The 18550-nt window shown below is 34.9% G+C and overlaps 1 protein-coding gene across 3 annotated transcripts; it reads left to right on the top strand.

Annotated features, from left to right (window-relative positions):
* Positions 1-4095: 4095 nt before the first annotated feature.
* LOC147514050 (uncharacterized) lies at positions 4096-8690 on the top strand. Of its 3 annotated transcripts, none has more exons than XM_086597456.1 (2): positions 4096-6719; positions 7879-8690. In XM_086597456.1, exons 1-2 carry the CDS (start codon positions 4440-4442, stop codon positions 7891-7893), a joined length of 2295 nt encoding a protein of 764 aa, XP_086453582.1. In that variant the 5' UTR covers positions 4096-4439; the 3' UTR covers positions 7894-8690. The 3 variants fall into 3 exon arrangements, with proteins under 3 accessions (XP_086453582.1, XP_086453580.1, XP_086453581.1); XM_086597454.1 differs by having other exon boundaries at positions 4096-6742; XM_086597455.1 differs by lacking the exon at positions 7879-8690 and having other exon boundaries at positions 4097-7118.
* The last annotated feature ends 9860 nt before the right edge of the window (positions 8691-18550 follow it).

The following is an 18550-nucleotide window of genomic DNA, read 5'->3' as shown; positions in this document are numbered from 1 at the left end:
ATAGGTATTTTCATTTATTTGTTATTGGATGGTTTGAAATTACAGTTCAAACTTCAAAATACACACACCATGACATAACAATTTAAATATTGTCCAAAAAATATAAAATCAAAGTTTTTGGATTAATTTATCAATTAAAATGTAAAAGTGGGGCACTTAAAGTAAGAGTGATGATATAAAATACATAAAAAAATAACAAAAGCGCAACTGAATTTTTATTTTTATTATTATTTATTATTATTATTATTTTGGAGCCGGATTTTTTAGCCAGATTTTTAAAAAATTAACCAAAAATCAAATTATTCGTTTCAAAACAAAAAATCACAAATCGTTCCAAATCTTTAAAACATTCGGAAATATTATAGGTATTGTTTTTCAAAAATTCAATTTGTAAATTATTTACTAATAATTCGGAGCATTGCTAACAAATAACACCACACTCACCGAAAATATACAACGTTTGCATTTTTACAATCAAGTACATTTTACAGTCTCAAGAGTCAAGATAAACAATTTATATTTTTGGTGAGTGGCGTCAATGGCGTGTACAAATGTATTGTCTGCCCCGTTCCTCAATCGGATTATGGCGTGTCAATCCTCTATTAGTATGTAAATATTTAAATTTTATTTTTTTGTTGCGATTATGTGCTTGAATGTGTATACATTTGTGCATGTGGAGCGTTGTACGAAGTCCCTTTATATTTGGTGCATGTAGACAAAAAGTCAAGCAACAGATTTGTACAAATGGGCCAGTAGTATAAAGACGAAAGTGAAATTTAATTTTCTCATTGACTATTGGGTCTCGATCTTTCTTTTAAAGAAAAAAAATCGTACAACAAACTTTTTCATTATTACGTCGGACCCCTTTAAAAGGCCTTTAATTTTTCCTATTTCGTGTTACTTTTACTTTTTTAGGTAACAGTGGATTGAGGCTTGAGACCATAATGTGGTCCTCACTCTACTCTTGTAGTGTACATCCGGTCCACGTGGCAATATTTTGTGGCCGTAATCATGGGGACCTATATTGCTACACCTGCTTTAATTAAGAGAAAATGATGATCTCACTTGATGAAGCTGGAATTGCAACTTTTAGATCTTGCGGAGAGAGAACATCCCAAGGTCAGAGATTATTGAGGGAAGAAATTAAAAAAAAAAAATCCAAGGTCAGAAAACATTAGCTTAAAGATAAAGTAAAAAAGTTGTCAAAAAAATTAAAAGTAAGGAAAAAGAAGAAATTGATAGATACCGACTGCCGAAACCTATCTACTCCATTGGAGTTCTTGGCTTCGGTTTGGTGGCGAATCAGCTGAATTGCACCTCAAGTTTCGCATGTTTTAGACTATGTTATATTGTGTTCAAGGTGTTTCTATCAATCATGTTCAGATATTTGGCTTGTCATTTGGTTATAATATTTGCCTTTTTTAAATCTAAATACTGTATAAAAGTATAACCATCTCGAAACAAAAACATTCGTACCATGCCGCCATGTGTTATTGTAATAATTAAGACGTATTTTATTTTTGTTTGGGTAAACAAAAATGAAGCAAAAGTAAGGCTACAAGCTAGTTGCTACTTGCTACTACCAACTATTTTCTGAATTTTGGTCAGTAAAACTGTAAAAGCACACTCAATCATCCATCAATATTTGGTTGTTGGATTGATTTGGACTCCAAAGTATTAAAGCCCGACTTAGTTGGATTGAATTTGGGTCAGATTGCTGCTTTTGCATTCATCTGGGTTTGAGACTCCCTTCAAGTGATGAATGTGACCCGTGTGAGTGTACGACCGTGCCACTGTACCTACTAGCAAAGTAGCAAATAGCAATTACGACAACCACCACCAATCAAGGGGGAGCTCTGTGCTAATTTCATCTTTGTTCCCTAGCGTTGATGAGTATTGAGTAACACTAACACAGCATCTCTGATACAAAAATCCCTTTAAACCCATTCGGCATATCACTGATTCTGGTCACGACCCGTCCAACCTATTATTAAAAGGCACTTTCAATCAGTTAATTGCTGAATCACCTAGGCTTTATGATTGGAAGACAAGAATACAATGACTCTAAAGCCAAATATGCTCCCAACACATTATATCCAAATTCAATGTTACAATGTTAGAATCAAATTTGAGATTTAAACTTTTGTGGTCGTTCCATTGTCACCGTTTCATGTGCAACATATGAAGTTTGATTGGTGTCTTAAATTGCTGGGGAAAGCTGATGTGAAGCCCGAATTTAAATAGATTGGGCTGCTTGTTTCAGTCCACCCAGGTGAGACTGGACTTTTGACGGGGGCCTATTACGAACATTTGTGTTGCTTTGGACAACACTGTCCATAATTAACAGCAGAACAAAACAAATCAACTCGTACAGTCGAATTAGCCTGTAGATTTCGTTTCAGAAATGTAAAAGAAATATGAAAAATCAACTGAGCTAAGCATACAAAATAATAATTAAGTCATTCTACTTAGCAATTTTGAATAAATAAAACAGTAAATTCAACTATTACAGGATGGATACTTTTCTTGTGTTTCCAGTTGTGGATTCAGTTGGAGATCAACCAATTTGGATGAGATCAGAATCCACAATATGTCCAATGAAATAAACCATGCTGCTAATTTATTTTATTTACTATTACTTTTTTAGTAATACGAAAGTACTTTTGGTCAATATATCCATATATTTATTTGAAAATAGAAAGTTTTTACAAAAACTTATTCAATAACAAAAGGGCCAAAGAAGAAACTTAACAATAGCTAATTAGGACTAATGTTGGAGATTATGAAAAATGTTACACTAGAAAAGAGCATGGAGAGCAACAAGGGACAAAGGTTCCAAGTAAACATTTTAAGAAAACATGTCACTAAATACCAGCCATATAGATGACAAGTTTATTGCTATTTCAATCACTTTGAATTAACCAGAACCAAAAAGCTCGTAAGGTTCCTTTTCCCTCTTTTGTTGGAGCTATAGAGTATAGCTTATTGGTCCCCCATCAAAATAATCCACATAAACAAGGTTCACGATTTCAAACGGAATCTCAAAATTTCACCAGATATTTCGGTTTTTGGAAAAAACAAAACAGAATCGAAATGTCAATATAGGGTCGAAAAGTGTTCATTTTGAAATATGGTTGGAATATACTGGAATTCCGTGCGGAATTCCAAATTTTCAACAATTTGGAATTTTGAGAGTTTTGAAATCTGGAACTATGACCACTACACCAAATTTTAATTGTGACTTAATTATCACTTTCATGTAGTTAGCCACCTGTGTCACTTGTAAATGAAGTTTTGATTCAATATTCAAATAAAAGTTTAAATGTCCACCACAGGTTATTAATATATCCAAATATGGGAAGGTAAACTACTGCTAGGAAATAGGAATTCTGATTTTCAACACTAACAACTATTGACTGTAATGCTGCATTATAATAACACCTTTTACTAAAAGCTACTAATTAGAAATTTTGTGAATAAATGACCTATACTTGTCGACAAAACAGCGTATATTGGCAAGGATGATCATTATTAAACTAAAAATACCCACTTTCATTAAAGTGAAAAATAAATGTCATTGATTTGGTCCTATGTACAGCATGGTGTCAAGGGCTCTCGACTCTGGAATGAAATTTTGGGTGCAGGTGGTGCTTTTAAACAAGTCCATTTTGGAAGAGGGAACCATGTGAAATTGTGAATCCTAATTCCTAAGAACCTATTTTTTCGAATGCTTTCACTCTTTATTTTTGGGGGTTATGGAGTGGTCATGTACATGCTAATTTTGCAGATACATTTCACAAACTTTAGAAGGTACTCCTTTGTCTATGCTTGGTCAACCCTGCCCAAAGACTACAGCACTTTTTAGTACATGTCATTAAATTCTTGCCCTTTCTTTTCTCTCTACATTGTCAATATACCCACATGATCAACAAGGCACAAATAGGTTATAAAAATCATATATATATATATATATATATAATAAAAAAAAAAACTTTTAAAAAGACAAAATATTAATAGCACTTGAAAGAGTAGAAGAAAATAAATCAAAATGGCATAATTTGTCTTTGAATTTTTTAAAAAAAAAAACTCAGAAAAGTGAAGAGAGAGAAGAAAATGAGAAAAAAATGTCTTTGTTTCCCCAAGTGAGTCTCTTTTTCACTCACTCTCTCTCTTCTCTTTCTTTCTCTGCAACTTAACAACTCCACTTGAACACAAAAACAAAGTCACTACTCATTCACAAGGCAACTTAAAACCAAAAAAAAGAAAAAAACACTTCTTTCTAATCTTTTCTAAGTAACCCATCTTTCCCCACCATAAGATCGCCGGAATTCCGACATGGAAGTCCGGCAAACACGAAAATTTTCCGGCTAAAAAATGCAAGAAAAAGTAGTCTATCTAAAAAGGAAATTATCGCGTTTTGAGGTGTAAGCTTAAACACAATGGCAACAACACACACAGCAACAGCAGTAGAGTCAAGTGCTACTGGTACAGGAGGTGGAGGAGTTAGCACAAGTGATGAGATAAACGCAAAAGCAGTACACAAAAGGTATGATGGACTAGTTACAGTTAGAACTAAAGCCATTAAAGGTAAAGGGGCTTGGTATTGGGCACACCTTGAACCATTATTAGTTCATAATTCTGATACTGGACTAGCTAAAGCTGTTAAACTTAGATGTTCACTTTGTGATGCTGTGTTTTCAGCTTCGAACCCATCTAGAACTGCTTCTGAACATCTCAAAAGAGGTACTTGCCCCAATTTTAGCTCTCTTCCTAAACCCATTTCATCCATATTACCACCACCTACCCCTCTATCTTCTTCGCTTCCAACGCCCACGCCGAATCATCGCAAGCGGAGCGCGTCTGGCCCGTCATCGTCTTCGGCCCTTGCCTTGGTTGACCCTTCTAGGTACTGTGCTGAGCTTGTTTATAGTTCAGTGGTCACTACTACTACTACAGTACCTACTGTTGTTAGTCCACCTTTGATGTTATCAGGTGGGAAAGAAGATTTAGGTGCATTGGCTATGCTTGAAGACAGTGTTAAGAAACTTAAGAGTCCTAAAACCTCACCTGGTCCAACTTTGAGCCAGACCCAAATTGATTCTGCACTTAATTTACTCACTGATTGGCTCTATGAGTCTTGTGGGGGAGTTTCTTTTTCAAGTGTAGAGAACCCCAAGTTCAAAGCTTTTCTTAGTCAGGTTGGTTTGCCAACTATCTCAAGGAAAGAATTAGCAGGTTCGAGATTGGATGTCAAGTTCAACGAGGTGAAAAATGAGTCTGAAGCTAGAATTAGAGACGCAATGTTCTTTCAAATTGCTTCTGATGGCTGGAAGACTAAGAATTTTGGTCTTGTTGGAGGAGAGAAGCTGGTTAATTTGACTGTAAATCTCCCAAATGGGACTAGTGTGTTTCACAAGGCCGTGTTTACGAGTGGTCCCGTTCCGTCTAAGTGTGCAGAAGATATCTTATGGGAAACTATTACAGGAATCAGTGGGAGTGTCTCGCAGCGATGCGTAGGAATTGTTGCGGACAAATTTAAGGCCAAGGCATTGAGAAATTTGGAGATTCAGAATCATTGGATGGTTAACCTAACTTGCCAGCTTCAGGGGTTTACTAGTTTGTTGAAGGATTTTAGCAAGGACCTTGAACTCTTTAAGACTGTCACTCATAACTGCCTGAAGCTCGTGAATTTTTTCAGTACTAATCCCCAAGTCCAAATCAGCTTCCACAAGTACCAACTGCAAGAGCTTGACCATGCTGAACCGCTTAGAGTGCCCCCTATTGATTTTGAAAGCACGAAGAACTATCTGCCTGTGTATTGCATGTTGGAGGATATCTGGAGTTCAGCCCGGGCACTTCAAATGGTAGTGTTGGATGATTCTTATAAGGTGGTTTGCGTAGAAGACCCAGCTGCAAGGGAAGTGGAAGAGATGATCCGCGATATGGGGTTTTGGAGTGAACTAGAGGCAGCACATTGTTTGGTGAAGTTGATCAAGGAAATGACACAGGATATTGAGGCAGAGAGACCATTGGTTGGGCAATGCTTACCTCTCTGGGAGGATTTACGGGTGAAGGTGAAGGACTGGTGTGTCAAGTTCAACATTGATGAGGGTCCTGTGGAGAAGGTGATTGAGAAGAGGTTCAGAAAGAATTATCACCCAGCTTGGTCAGCTGCTTTCATACTCGATCCAGTTTATTTGACGAGGGATACGAGTGGGAAGTACCTTCCACCATTCAAGTATTTGACACCAGAGCAAGAGAAGGATGTGGACAAGCTCATAACCCGGTTAGTGTCGAGGGAGGAGGCGCATATTGCTTTAATGGAGCTAATGAAGTGGAGATCGGATGGAATGGACCCACTTTATGCTCAAGCAGTGCAGGTGAAGCAGCGAGACCCAATGACAGGAAAGATGAAAATAGCAAATCCCCAGAGTAGTAGACTAGTGTGGGAGACTTGCTTGAGTGAGTTCAAGTTGTTGGGGAAAGTGGCAGTGAGGCTCATCTTCCTTCACGCAACATCTTGCGGGTTCAAGTGCAATTGGTCATTCTTAAGGTGGGTGTCTGCCCATGGGCATTCAAGAACCGGAATGGACAGAGCTCAGAAGATGATTTTCATCGCAGCACATGCCAAGCTTGAGAGACGGGATTTTTCCAGTGAAGAAGACAAGGATGCAGAGCTGTTTGCAATGGCAAATGGTGAGGATGATGCTCTCAACAAGGTCTTCCTCGACGCATCGTCAGTGTAACATTTTTTACTCTTGTAGAATTCTGCAATTGTAGGATTTTTTTAATTCTTTCTACTACTCTATTCTCTTGGTCCTTATTATTTACTTGCTCGTCTGAGAGAAGTTTTAGAACGTAGGGTGGGGTTTGGAAGGACAATGAGAGGGGCATGGATTATGTATTACTCCTGCACAAGCCTATTGATTCCGATGCATCAGCCATCTCCTGCCTGCCATGATTTGGAGTTTTTGGATTTGTAGAAAGAAGATATGTCTTCTTGTTTATAAAGATAGGGAATTTTAGTGGGAATAGAACGGGAAGAATGTTGTAACAATTTGGTTTCTAGAGTAACACGAATTAATAATATATATATAACAAGAAAGGTTTTTTCAGAATCTGAGCTCTAACTTTATTTTCCTTGCACATTTACTAGTTGAGGAGTTGATTTTTGCGGATTTCATTTAGAATTTTGTATTGTTGTATTATTGTTGTTAATTCCTTGACTAGATTTTGAAATTGTCTATTGTTTGGTTCTTTAGCTTGTAATGCAATCAGCTGCCCAAGGTCCATGTAGGGAGAAAATTTTCATCTCCATACAGCATTTAAAATCTCATGACCTAGTGAGGCTGGAGAAGTTGCACTCTGTTAGAGAAGCATATACAATTTATTTGTGTCAATGCAACTCCAAAAGTTAGCAACTCTTTGCTGAAATGCTGACTGATAATGTCAAATTGTTCTGCATCAAGTAATGTTAAGCTCTTCATTATTTTCAATGCTAAGGGATCTAAACCCCCAAATCCTACTCATTGTACAACATTCTTAAGACAACTAATCGGAACTTTTATGGTTTAGTATCATCAGTTAGTTTTCTGCTGCAGTATGTCATTTTTGTTGTGATATAGGATTGGATTTGAGTTGATAAAAAATACAATTTTCAAATCACTATCTCCCCGGGTTGCCTAATTGAAATGATTGAGATGCTTTTCAGCTGGTGGCTCCCATTACGATTCTCAGAGTTATTTCTGAAGAAGAAATCCGCATCTGGGTTTTATGTTCCGTGTTTCTTATACTAAAATGTTATGCTGTCTATTTTCCTAACCGTAATAATCATCCTTGGTGCTATAATTCTTGATATGCTCCTTTTTTGTTATCTAGAAATGTAGGATTTGAATATGTACTAGAGAACCATCGTTTGAAGACTGGAAATGATATGCAGTCACTTCAAAATGGAGGGTAAAAGTTATTGTCGTGATCGTTATCAGGATTATTGGTAAGATATGGGAAAGCTCTACACTGGCTTTCAACCTGACGTAACACACCTCCTTCATCTGGACTCGGTATCAAAAAATGGATTCTGAAAAGCGCAACACTGGCGGGCTTGTGAAGGAAAAAGATGTGCTTATTTCTTTTAGCAGCTCTTTTGATGACAGAAGCAAGCGACAAAGATATTGGTAGACCACAGTACCAGACTACCAGTGAGGCCACCGTACCATAAGAGACATGGATGTTTGTAGTTACTCAATGAGTGAGCTTGAAAAAGGGAGAACTGCAAAAGGACAGAAGAATTGCCCCGTTTAGTAGTTCTTAAGTGAAAGCATCTTTACCAACAGAATGGGGTTTGCTCAAGCTGGTTGGATTGATGGCTAACCAGTTTGGTCATTTTGTGGGTCAACCTAGGAAGGACTTAAACAGATCTTTGTAGTCGGAGAATAACGTCCGACTGTTATGTTTGATTCATATCTACCTGGGGTCTGTCTTTTAAGCGTAGAGACCCACCATGAAAGCAGTGGACGTCTTTCTTGGTCTTTTGGCTGTCGTGGTCAGGGAAAAGAGTGGCCTGAGAGGGCCCTGCAATGTCATTTTCTTTTGGTAGCTTGTCGTTTAAACATTCAAGAGCTGTTAATTACTAGACCTTGAACGAGGTCATTTCTACTTTTATCACAAGGTTAAAGTAGAGTTCAGAATCATTCACGACATTAAGCTATGATTGTCAAAGGCTCAAAGCACTATAACTAAGGAAGCTTGGGCGATGTTGCAAGAAATTGTAGCACAATATACAATATCAAACAGATATATATTGCAGGTTTTTTTGTATGACGGTAATATTTGCTGCTGCTGCTGTTGGTGATGTTTTAGTATATAGCTGGCATTATAGGAATGCGTTACTGGTCACATACAGACGTACACAGATGTAACGTAAATTTCATATACTCTCGCAGCCGGCCGGGCAAGTCAGTTATTTCAAAAAAAGAAAAAAGTTTACAAAGTTAAAGATCCACAAGCACTTCTTGCTTCTTTACTTCACAATAGAAAACTTATTAATGTAACTATTCTTCCAACATGCCTCTGCATGCTTGGGATTGGGAATAGGGCCTAGGATATATAACTCCAATCCCTTTCGGGGGCCAAATACCTCCGATCTCTACCGTAAGTGCCTGAAATTATCCCACACATGTTTAGCTCCTCATTTCTGCAGTAAATCGAGAAGATATATTACAGTAAGTGTCACGAAAATAGCTGTCCAGCTTGCATTAGCACAACTCTTAATTATCACTTTTTTAAGTCACTCAATTTGCAACAACGTGTTTTTAGGAAAGTAAGTTTATTCGTTCTTTTCGTGCCTACCAAACAGAAGTTTCAAGAAGAAAAGTGTTTTTTCAAATGAACAAAGGAATAAGGAAAATGCAAGAAAAAGGTGAAACTCTTTGAAATGTATATATCCAAAAGAACAACACATGCATTGGATCATTGGTTGACTAAGTTTTAGTATGTGTACAAATAGACTAGTTAAAAAATAAAAGTTTCGTTTTTACCCAAACAAAAAAAATAGTAGCTGGCCAATGCTTCCAATTTTGAGAACTCATCATACTATATTTCCAAAATTAACCAAGGCAAACACATTATTTGAGTTCATTGCTTGACGTCATCCTCTCAAAGTCTCAACTCTCAAGTAAGTCACTGCCTTCTAATAACGGGGAAAAGAAATAGTAATCACAAAAGAGTTTACAAGAAACCATGGTCATCATTCTTCCTTATCATGATCGAGAACCTTGAAAAGACACAATATGAGCTTTAGAACTGCCACTCCTCATTCTCTTTGATGGCTTTTAGATATACTCACCAACTCTATCACTGACCGACAGTAAAAAGTGAAAAAATAAATTGATGGTTGTATATAATATACTTAAAAAGTGAAAACTAAACACTAGCGGATATAGTGATTAAACAAAGGGAATCAAATAATTTCTTTCACTAACTTTTTAGTGTAAAGTTAAGTATATAGAGTAGAACCAAATGAGTGGAGTAGACTTGGTAGAGAGTATTATTTGGCTTTGGTGTACTTTTTTTTTTCTCTGTTGCCTTATTACTCACTTGATTGAGAGACAACAGTTTTCCTGTCGGCAGAGGTTAGTAATGCTGACTGCTCAACAACTAGTGGGGTGAGGTGGGTTCTTGATTTCTCTCTTTTTAAGCTCTTTTTATAGAGGTTAAAAGCTTTTTCACTTGGCTTGTGTATCATATATTCATATATGCTGCTATGCTTCACTCCACTCATATATGTTCTTAATAAAAGAGCAAAGAGATATATAATGATTAGTATAGGACGACACCCCTTCTTTCCACAAGAATCTTCCCTCCTTCAACGCTCCCTTAATTCACCTTTTTTCTTTCTTCACTTTCTCCCACCAACATATATAGTTAGATTTCCTTTGAATTTCAAAGTTCATAAGAAAGAGAGAGACAGAGAATCCTATACATTATGTGATTTTTTGTTCTCTATGCATGATATTATTTTTGTGACCTCAGGTTCAAGTTTGAAAATGAAAGTTCACAAAAGTTTCACCTAAAAGAAGAAAAGTTCATACGTGTACTTGGCTTAATTTTGAAAGCCAATGTTGAAGGCACACACTGAAAGAAATAGACATATAAAATTTGCCGTCGTGATGTTTTCCGACTCTGCATGTTTTGTGGCTATCAACCGAAATCTTATTATAAAGTAACATAATTACATAAACGAAAAAGTATTAACAAACAATAACGGTCATTGGACACAAATTAATGTTCTGGGTGTAAAGTGAAACAAATTTACCGTGGATACGCTTAGATATTGGGTTCTGAGGGCTTCACGGTGTGGTCATACCTTGGTATGAACATGTCAAGCAGTTCCTGGTCTATCAAACAATAAAAATTTGATATAATACTTGTAAAAATTAGGTTAGGATGCTTAACTTTGAAAGATATGAGATATATATATACCATACTTTCCTCTGGTTCCTATTTTACTAGAAAACGAAAAATGGCACCAAGACGTTGAGATCTATGGAAATTACGTGCAAATGTGCAAGGGTTCAATTCACAGGTACTGTTTGAGGGTTTGATCTGTCATAAGTCATAATTACCACTCATGCATTATACAGTACAATTATTTAATGATCATAAACTAACTTCTACGGATGAAAATTCTGCACAAACCCTTATTAAGTTCGTTGATACTTGAGAAATCAGAAATGTTGCCATATATAGATTATTTCCCTTTTCCCTAATGTTTACTAAAAGACAAAAAATAATATTTACCTGAAAGTATCAAATTCAACTAATTGTAGCTTTTATAAGAAACACATTATTCATTTTCATTCAGATTTCTTTGAGAAAGATTTGATCATGTCATCAGATGAAGCACATTATTCCAATTTCATACGTGTGGCTACAATTATGGAGATCAAAACTGGGAGAACAAACCCATTCTTCTCTCTTATTAGGCACCATTTTTCAATTGAGCATGCATTATAACATAAAATTTAGTATGTTGGTCTTTTTGTATGTGGGTGTGTGGGTCAAATGAGATATTCCGATATATTACAAGATTCTAATCAAGGTTAAGTAGAGTGTAGGAGATTTAGTTATCAGATTCCTATAATTTAGGAAAGGTTAGTAAAAAAATGTCAATTATAATTGCCAATCAAAACTTAATCAATTAAGGTAATTTAATTCTTCTAATACCTCCATTCGTCTTCCATCTTTTCTTTTTGATAGAAATTAAATTTCAAAATACTATAAGTAATTTAAGTGACTTAAAATAAAAATAGTGATCTTTGGACACACCCATAAAACTATTCACGAACCTTCTATGTCTGGATAAGCTAGAGATCTTGGATATATTCTCAGCGGTATTTGGGGTATTTCCAATAGAGGCAAAAAAAAAAAAAAACACACACACACACACACACACACCGACCTTGTAATCTTGCACTTCAGAATTCAAAATCATTAGTTGTTGATTGAGATTTAGGCTGAACAAAAAACGCAAATATTTGTACTTGTCCATTGTAGTAATTCAAAATATAATAATTTTTTGAGTTCTCCCGTTCGTCAAAATTTAATTTTTTTTTCTTCAATTTTGATTTTTTTTGTTTGTTTCTTCATCCTTATTACTTTAGTATAGTTGATTCATGTTCATGTTTATTGGTGAGACAAATGTTGCTAGAGAGTGAGGTAAATTATTGGAGAAGAATTCAAGGGCATTTTTTTTTGTTGAAAGAAATGAGAATAAGTAATTGACTTGGTTTGTCTTGGGTACACTTAATATATATATATATATATATATATATATATATATATATATATATATAAATATATGTATAAAATAATTTTATTTAATTATTTTAAAGTTGGGGTACAAGAGTGTTTTTATGGGTGTGTCCAAGATCACCCAATAAAAATAAATCTCCAAACAACCAATTTAATCGATAATCTATTCAAGAGTAATTCTCACTTTTGACGAACTAAAGAAGTTTGAAAATGGTATGAATTTTAGCATTCAATGCTTTTCTTTGTTGTTTTATTTTTTCATAATTATTTTTATTCTTTTTTCCCCCTTTATATCCTAAAACCCAATAGGACAGCAAGAATATATTTAGTTTCCTATTAAAGCCAAAACTCTAGTTTAGCTATAGTTAATTTATATGGACATGTGGCAAATTCTTATTGAACCCACATGTCCACATATCTTTACCAGAAAAAAGACCAACATACTAATTTTTTTGGGCATTATAACAGTACAGGCTTCACAGTTCTTTCATGAATTAGGATGATATTCTAGTACCTATATTTAAGCATAGCATAGTACAAAATATCGCAATATATTGTTATTATTATTGAGAGTTTGCAAAAGGATATGATATTATTGAAGATATGAGATGGGCATTTTCAATTGTAAATATATTTGATTTATCATGATATATTGCAATAAATTCATTATAACTTTATAAAGTGAAACTATCCATGATATTTTACAATACATAGAAAGAGAAATTGACTTTTAGAATGAAAGAGAAGTTAATTTTATGAAACCTGATAAAGCAATTAATGATTTAATGATAGTAATTTATTTTGAGTCCGATTAAACAACACTTTTCTATTGGTCAAAACTATTTTCAGACAATTTAACAGTTTTTTTGGACAGTAAAATAGTATTTTCGGACAGCCACTCCACCAATCACCAGCTGAAGTTTTGTGGACAGTGAATAGTTTCTGGCACATAGTTCCCACATCGCCTCTGTCTCTCTCATCTTTTACTCTCTCTCTCTCTTCTCTCTCTCTCTCTTATACAAAAACGGAAACGCCTATCTCTCTCTTCTTTTACGCTCTCTCTCAAGTTATCTTTTAGTAATCAAGTTATATTATGGACGAATACGTATTAATGTTTTATTTTACATTGCCTTTTTTGAGATGGTTTATAGACTATACATATTGAAATCATATATCATTGCTATTTTTTTTTTCTTTCTCTCACCCTTCCATCTATCCATATCCCTCTGTTTTTGCTTCACAACTTTATAATCTGATTAATTTTTTTTTTATAAAAAATATTTCAGTTGCTACAATAATATGATCAATATGCTCTCTCTCTCATACTTTTTTTTCCCCCTGATGGGAAAAAAAAAAAAAAAAAACGGCTCAAATAAACACGTGTCACGAAATTATGCAAAGTAGAACCGCATAACATATAAACAGTTTATTCGGCTAACGTGCCCATGCCGTTTATAAGTAGTACAGTGGATGATTTTATAAATCCTGATGGCTCTTGAGAATTGTGTGCGCCTCTCTTCTCTGGTTCCTCCTATGGTTCTTAATTCTATCAAGAGTGTGCAAGCTCGTCCATCTTCTTATGATAAGCTGTTGTGGAATCCGGCTCCAAATGGAAATTTTACAGTAAAGTCTGCCTATGATTTTATTTGCTCTCTAAACATGTCAGAAGGTCAATGCTCAACTAATCTACAAAATAAGGATTTGATGGGAATATGGAAGCTCAAAATTCCAGCAAGAGTGAAACTTTTCTTATGGAAACTGGCAAAAAAATTACTGCCCACTGGTAGTGCTTTGGTGGAACATCACATCAATGTAGAGAATTTGTGCATTTTTTGCAATGATCGACCGGAAAATTTGGATCATTTGTTCTTTGAATGCACTTGGAGCAAAAGACTTTGGTTTTCTTCTTGGCTAGGGCTCAGAGTGGAGAGTGGAGCTTTTATGTCTCAAAGATGGTTTAACTTTTTTCAAGGCAGAGATAGTCCTTCTGAGAATGTTTCCCTATATGCTTTTGCTTTGTTGTACCACCTTTGGTGGCATAGAAATGATTGTCGGTTTAGGTTTGTTCGACCTAACCATGAACAAGTTCTTGCCAAGGCTTTAGCCGACAAGGTGAATGGATTCATCGTGGATAGCCCCTTGGCTATCTTTTCACAACAGATGGAACTTTCTGAAAGTGAGGGGGAATGGATTGCTCCTCCTTTTGGTCAGTTCAAAGTGAACTACTATGGTTTGTTTATGAAATCTAAGCTCTCTACTGTCTCTGCAGCAATTATAAGAGACTGGAATGGAGTGTGTGTTGCCGCTGCAACCCAACACATGCGGTCCCTCTCTCACACTGAAGCTAGCCTTCTTGCCGTAGAATTTGCGGTTGATCTCGTCAGACAAAAAAGAGTGGTGAATGCGATCTTTGAAGGAACTGATCAACAAGTGATCAAAATCATAACTAATCCATCAAGGAGCTCAAATAGGGATCATAATAGCCGGGCCAGAGAAGAGATGAACATGAAGCTGACAGATATGATAGAATTTTCGTTTAGGTACACTTCTGTAACAGGGAATAATTGGGCTATAAAGCTAGCAGAGTGGGCTAGTTCTGATGGTTCGAAACAGTTTTATTTGTACTGTCCTAGGGATATTTTACCTATTTTAATATAATGTATGAAGGTTTTATCAAAAAAAAAAAATATATATATATATCAGCCTAGGCACGTGGAACAATCTCAACGTGGTTGAGCCCCATTACTATTTATTTTTATTATTTTTTAAAATTTACTATAAAAGTGAATTTACTACTTAACTCTTATGGGCAAACCTTTTTCTCAGCACCACGCCGATGCATTTGATAGAAAACAAAATTTGAAATTGTGCAATTACAGTTTTGCCCCTAAAAAGACGAAAAACAATTAAAAAATTATGAAAATGCCACTAGAGCAGACGTATAATTTACTGTTCACTCGATCCCATATTTTTCTATAATAGTAATAATATGTAAATCATGTGCTTGAAATGACAATGTATAGTAGGAGCTGAAATGACAATTTGAAAATGGGATACAAGTTTTGGTTTGGTTTTTTTTGATAGAATGATGTATATTTTTGCTAAGTTTTTGCTTTATTTTCCAATGAATAAATGCAAATTTTTTCTCACCTCTTCCTCTCGTATAATCTTTTCTTTTGAATTAATTATCTTTGAAGATTCACTACATTCAATATTTTATTTTTTCATATTTCTCTTGAAAATATCGTAAAAATATCAACATTACAATATCGCATAGATATTGATGATTTTTACATATCACCATGTGTTAAATATCTACAAAGAGAGATATATCGATGATATATGCTGAGATTTCAGTGATCGATATATTGGCATAGCGTGATATTTTGTACTATTTATTGAAGTATATACTTAACTGATTGCAATTTGCAAGCATCTGACGAAGAATTCTTCACCGAGTCAGCGCATTAAAAACTCACCATACACAAATATTTAAGATGATCTGACCCATATATGCAGGCATGGTGTCTTAAGAGTGACGTTTACATCCATACGACAGCAGCAATGGACTAGTTCATCATTTTTAAGTTGGGCTGAAAAAAATTCATTCTCTTACCGGTGCTATTCCTCATTAATGTTTCTTTTACAGAAGCCAAATAAAAAACCACAGTATTGTTCCATCGCAATTTTAGGATGGACCAAACAGTTAACAATTAAGTGAATCATATCATATAGTCATCTCTGTGTATCTTTATGTTAATGTTGCAAATGGATTACTTGAACTCTGATATCATCAACAAATCGAATAGCTCACTAGTTACTAGACTATTCTCTGTCATTATCGAAAAAAAAGAAAAAGAAAAAAGAAAAAACTATTTTCTCTTCTAGGTAAAGTTCTTGGTGGAAGAGTTTCCGATGGCAAGCAGCCAAGCAAGCACTGCTTGATACAATTCATGAAGCCTAATCTCAATTCTCAAGTACAGTTTATGAAGCAAAACAACCTCTTTAGCAAGCAATCAAAGAGGCTAAATAAGAAGAAAAACAAATAAGCATGATTCATGTTTGAAACATCACGCATAGTAGAGTAGAATAGTCTGTCCTGTACAATGGGACCAGTGGACCACACTACTACGAAGTACTAATCACCATCTTGGAAAACCTAATCTAAGAGTATCTTGATATTCGATTGTGTTTTGTCTACTTTTAATACATACAACATATAGTGTACTACGCTTTGCCTACATCACGAAACGTAGGTCTCTTATAGCATTGGGGACAATGGATGACCTTACCTCGTCATCAATCCTGACATTTTTTCTTCGTGGACCACATTTTTTAGTGAATTCCCAATTAACATAGTTTGGTAACTTTCTTCACAAAAGGTAGTGTACCTCGCTAGTGATCTTGACTCTTTGAGCCTTGACTAATGGTAGGGATACAGGATACTATAACGAAAGGGTGTAAAGGGAGGAGGGGAGAATTGTACAGAAAGATATAAAGCGACTGTTTTTTACTTTTTTCAGAGTATCTACTTTTATCAAGATTTTAATGTATGACTGTATCGTTTTTGTCAACACAAATTATTTTTCTCAAAAGATAATTATGTCCAAGTCTTTTCGTATATTAATTTGGGAATTAAATTTAGGATCATTCGTATCATATTGCTGGTAAAAAGTTTTATAGAAAAAAAATGTGAAACAAGAAGCTATCTTTATTTAGAAGTAAGGTACTAATTGCTTATTAGATTAGAACTCCCGGCCCGTTATATGAACTCTATTTATACGAACTCTAAAAAAACTCCACAGAAAAAAAAACAATAGATTAGAAGCTGATTTTCCATGGCGATATTCTCCCAACAATATAGATCATCTTTAGAAAAAAAAAATAGTATATTTGAAAATGTCTAGACGTATCAAATTTTGCTTACAATATTATAAAATTATCTAACAGTCCAGATTTTTCGAATTTCAAAACAATTTTTGGCAAGGTTAAATATTTTCGTTTGGGTGATTTTTTATAGAAAGATTCTCTATTATGAGAAAACTATCTTCACAAAAAATCAGCCCCCAATTCATCTTATAAATTCACTTTTGGTGATGGAGTTAATTTGGAGCTTATATAAGATATAGTTCATATAACGAGCAAAAGGCAAAAGGCAAGCTTGGACAAAGTAAGTTGGGTTTTCTATTTTGTAATGGCAACTCTTTTATAATTAGAACATTTCCAATGCAAGCAACAACTTATTACTTCTACATAGGCGTCATATAGAGACTATTTTACCTCACAATAACTTTCATAGTGAGAAGCTACTAGAAGTTGGTCAATGTAAATGTGACTTTAAAACTCGGACGTAATGTTTTTATTCTATTTGAATATAAAAAACGAAAAAATATAAAAAAAAAATACATCGGACGGAATGAAACATCCCGTTTGAAAGAAAAAAAAAAAAAAAAAGTTGAAAAAACACATAAGACAGAATGAAAGATCCTGTCCAAAAGATTCCATCTGAAGTTTACAAAACGAAAAAACACACAAGACAGAATAAAATATTTCATCCGAAGTTCACAATTCAGTGACAATTTCGATAGCAACTACTACTCTCATTGTTACCAGTGAAGAGCTACTTCTATAGTCACCTTGGATTGGACCATATTGGACCATTGTTTTACTATTTCCCCTCAAACTCACCTGATATCGGGAATGCTTTTAGAAAAACAAAACAAGATAAACAAACAAACAAATATGTACTTGATTACTTGAGTGCCTAACGTGCCATGCTATGATTTTTCAGTAAAAAATATTCGTGACAATTTCACCATGCTTTGTTGTCACTGGCTTAAGTAATGCGTGGACGACACTTGGCAATTAACGGGATACTCATTCCAAGACAGAGGAGTAGTTGGGATCTTCAGTAACAACAGAACTCGATTGGCGGATGTTGGTGGGGGTTGTTATGGTGAGTGAATCTCATTTCCACTCTCACGTTCTTTCATTTCCTTTTAAATCATTCAGTTGATACCAATCTTTCACTTCCCAACGAACTAAAATCATTACTACTATTTTTCGTACTTATATATTATTGTAACTAGTCTTATTATTCTTTCATTTCACCTTGACTCTAGATTATTCCTTGTAATTGCTACTTTATCTCACTAATTACGTCAAAGTATCTTAAATCAAGTTGTATATAATGATAACAATATAGAATGGTGATTGCACTCGTCCATTAATAACGATC

Source organism: Coptis chinensis, chromosome 3 (assembly GCF_015680905.1).
Source record: "Coptis chinensis isolate HL-2020 chromosome 3, ASM1568090v1, whole genome shotgun sequence".
NCBI lineage: Eukaryota > Viridiplantae > Streptophyta > Magnoliopsida > Ranunculales > Ranunculaceae > Coptis > Coptis chinensis.
The sequence above is the reverse complement of the archived record's forward strand: the minus strand, read 5'-3'. Positions and strand labels throughout refer to the sequence as shown.

Bases quoted from the DNA above. Each gene is read 5' to 3' on its own strand.
- LOC147514050 (XM_086597454.1), top strand. From the start codon at position 4,440: ATGGCAACAACACACACAGCAACAGCAGTAGAGTCAAGTGCTACTGGT. The intron at 6,743-7,878 runs GTAACATTTTTT...TTTGTTATCTAG, and splicing joins TTCCTCGACGCATCGTCAGT to AAATGTAGGATTTGAATATG.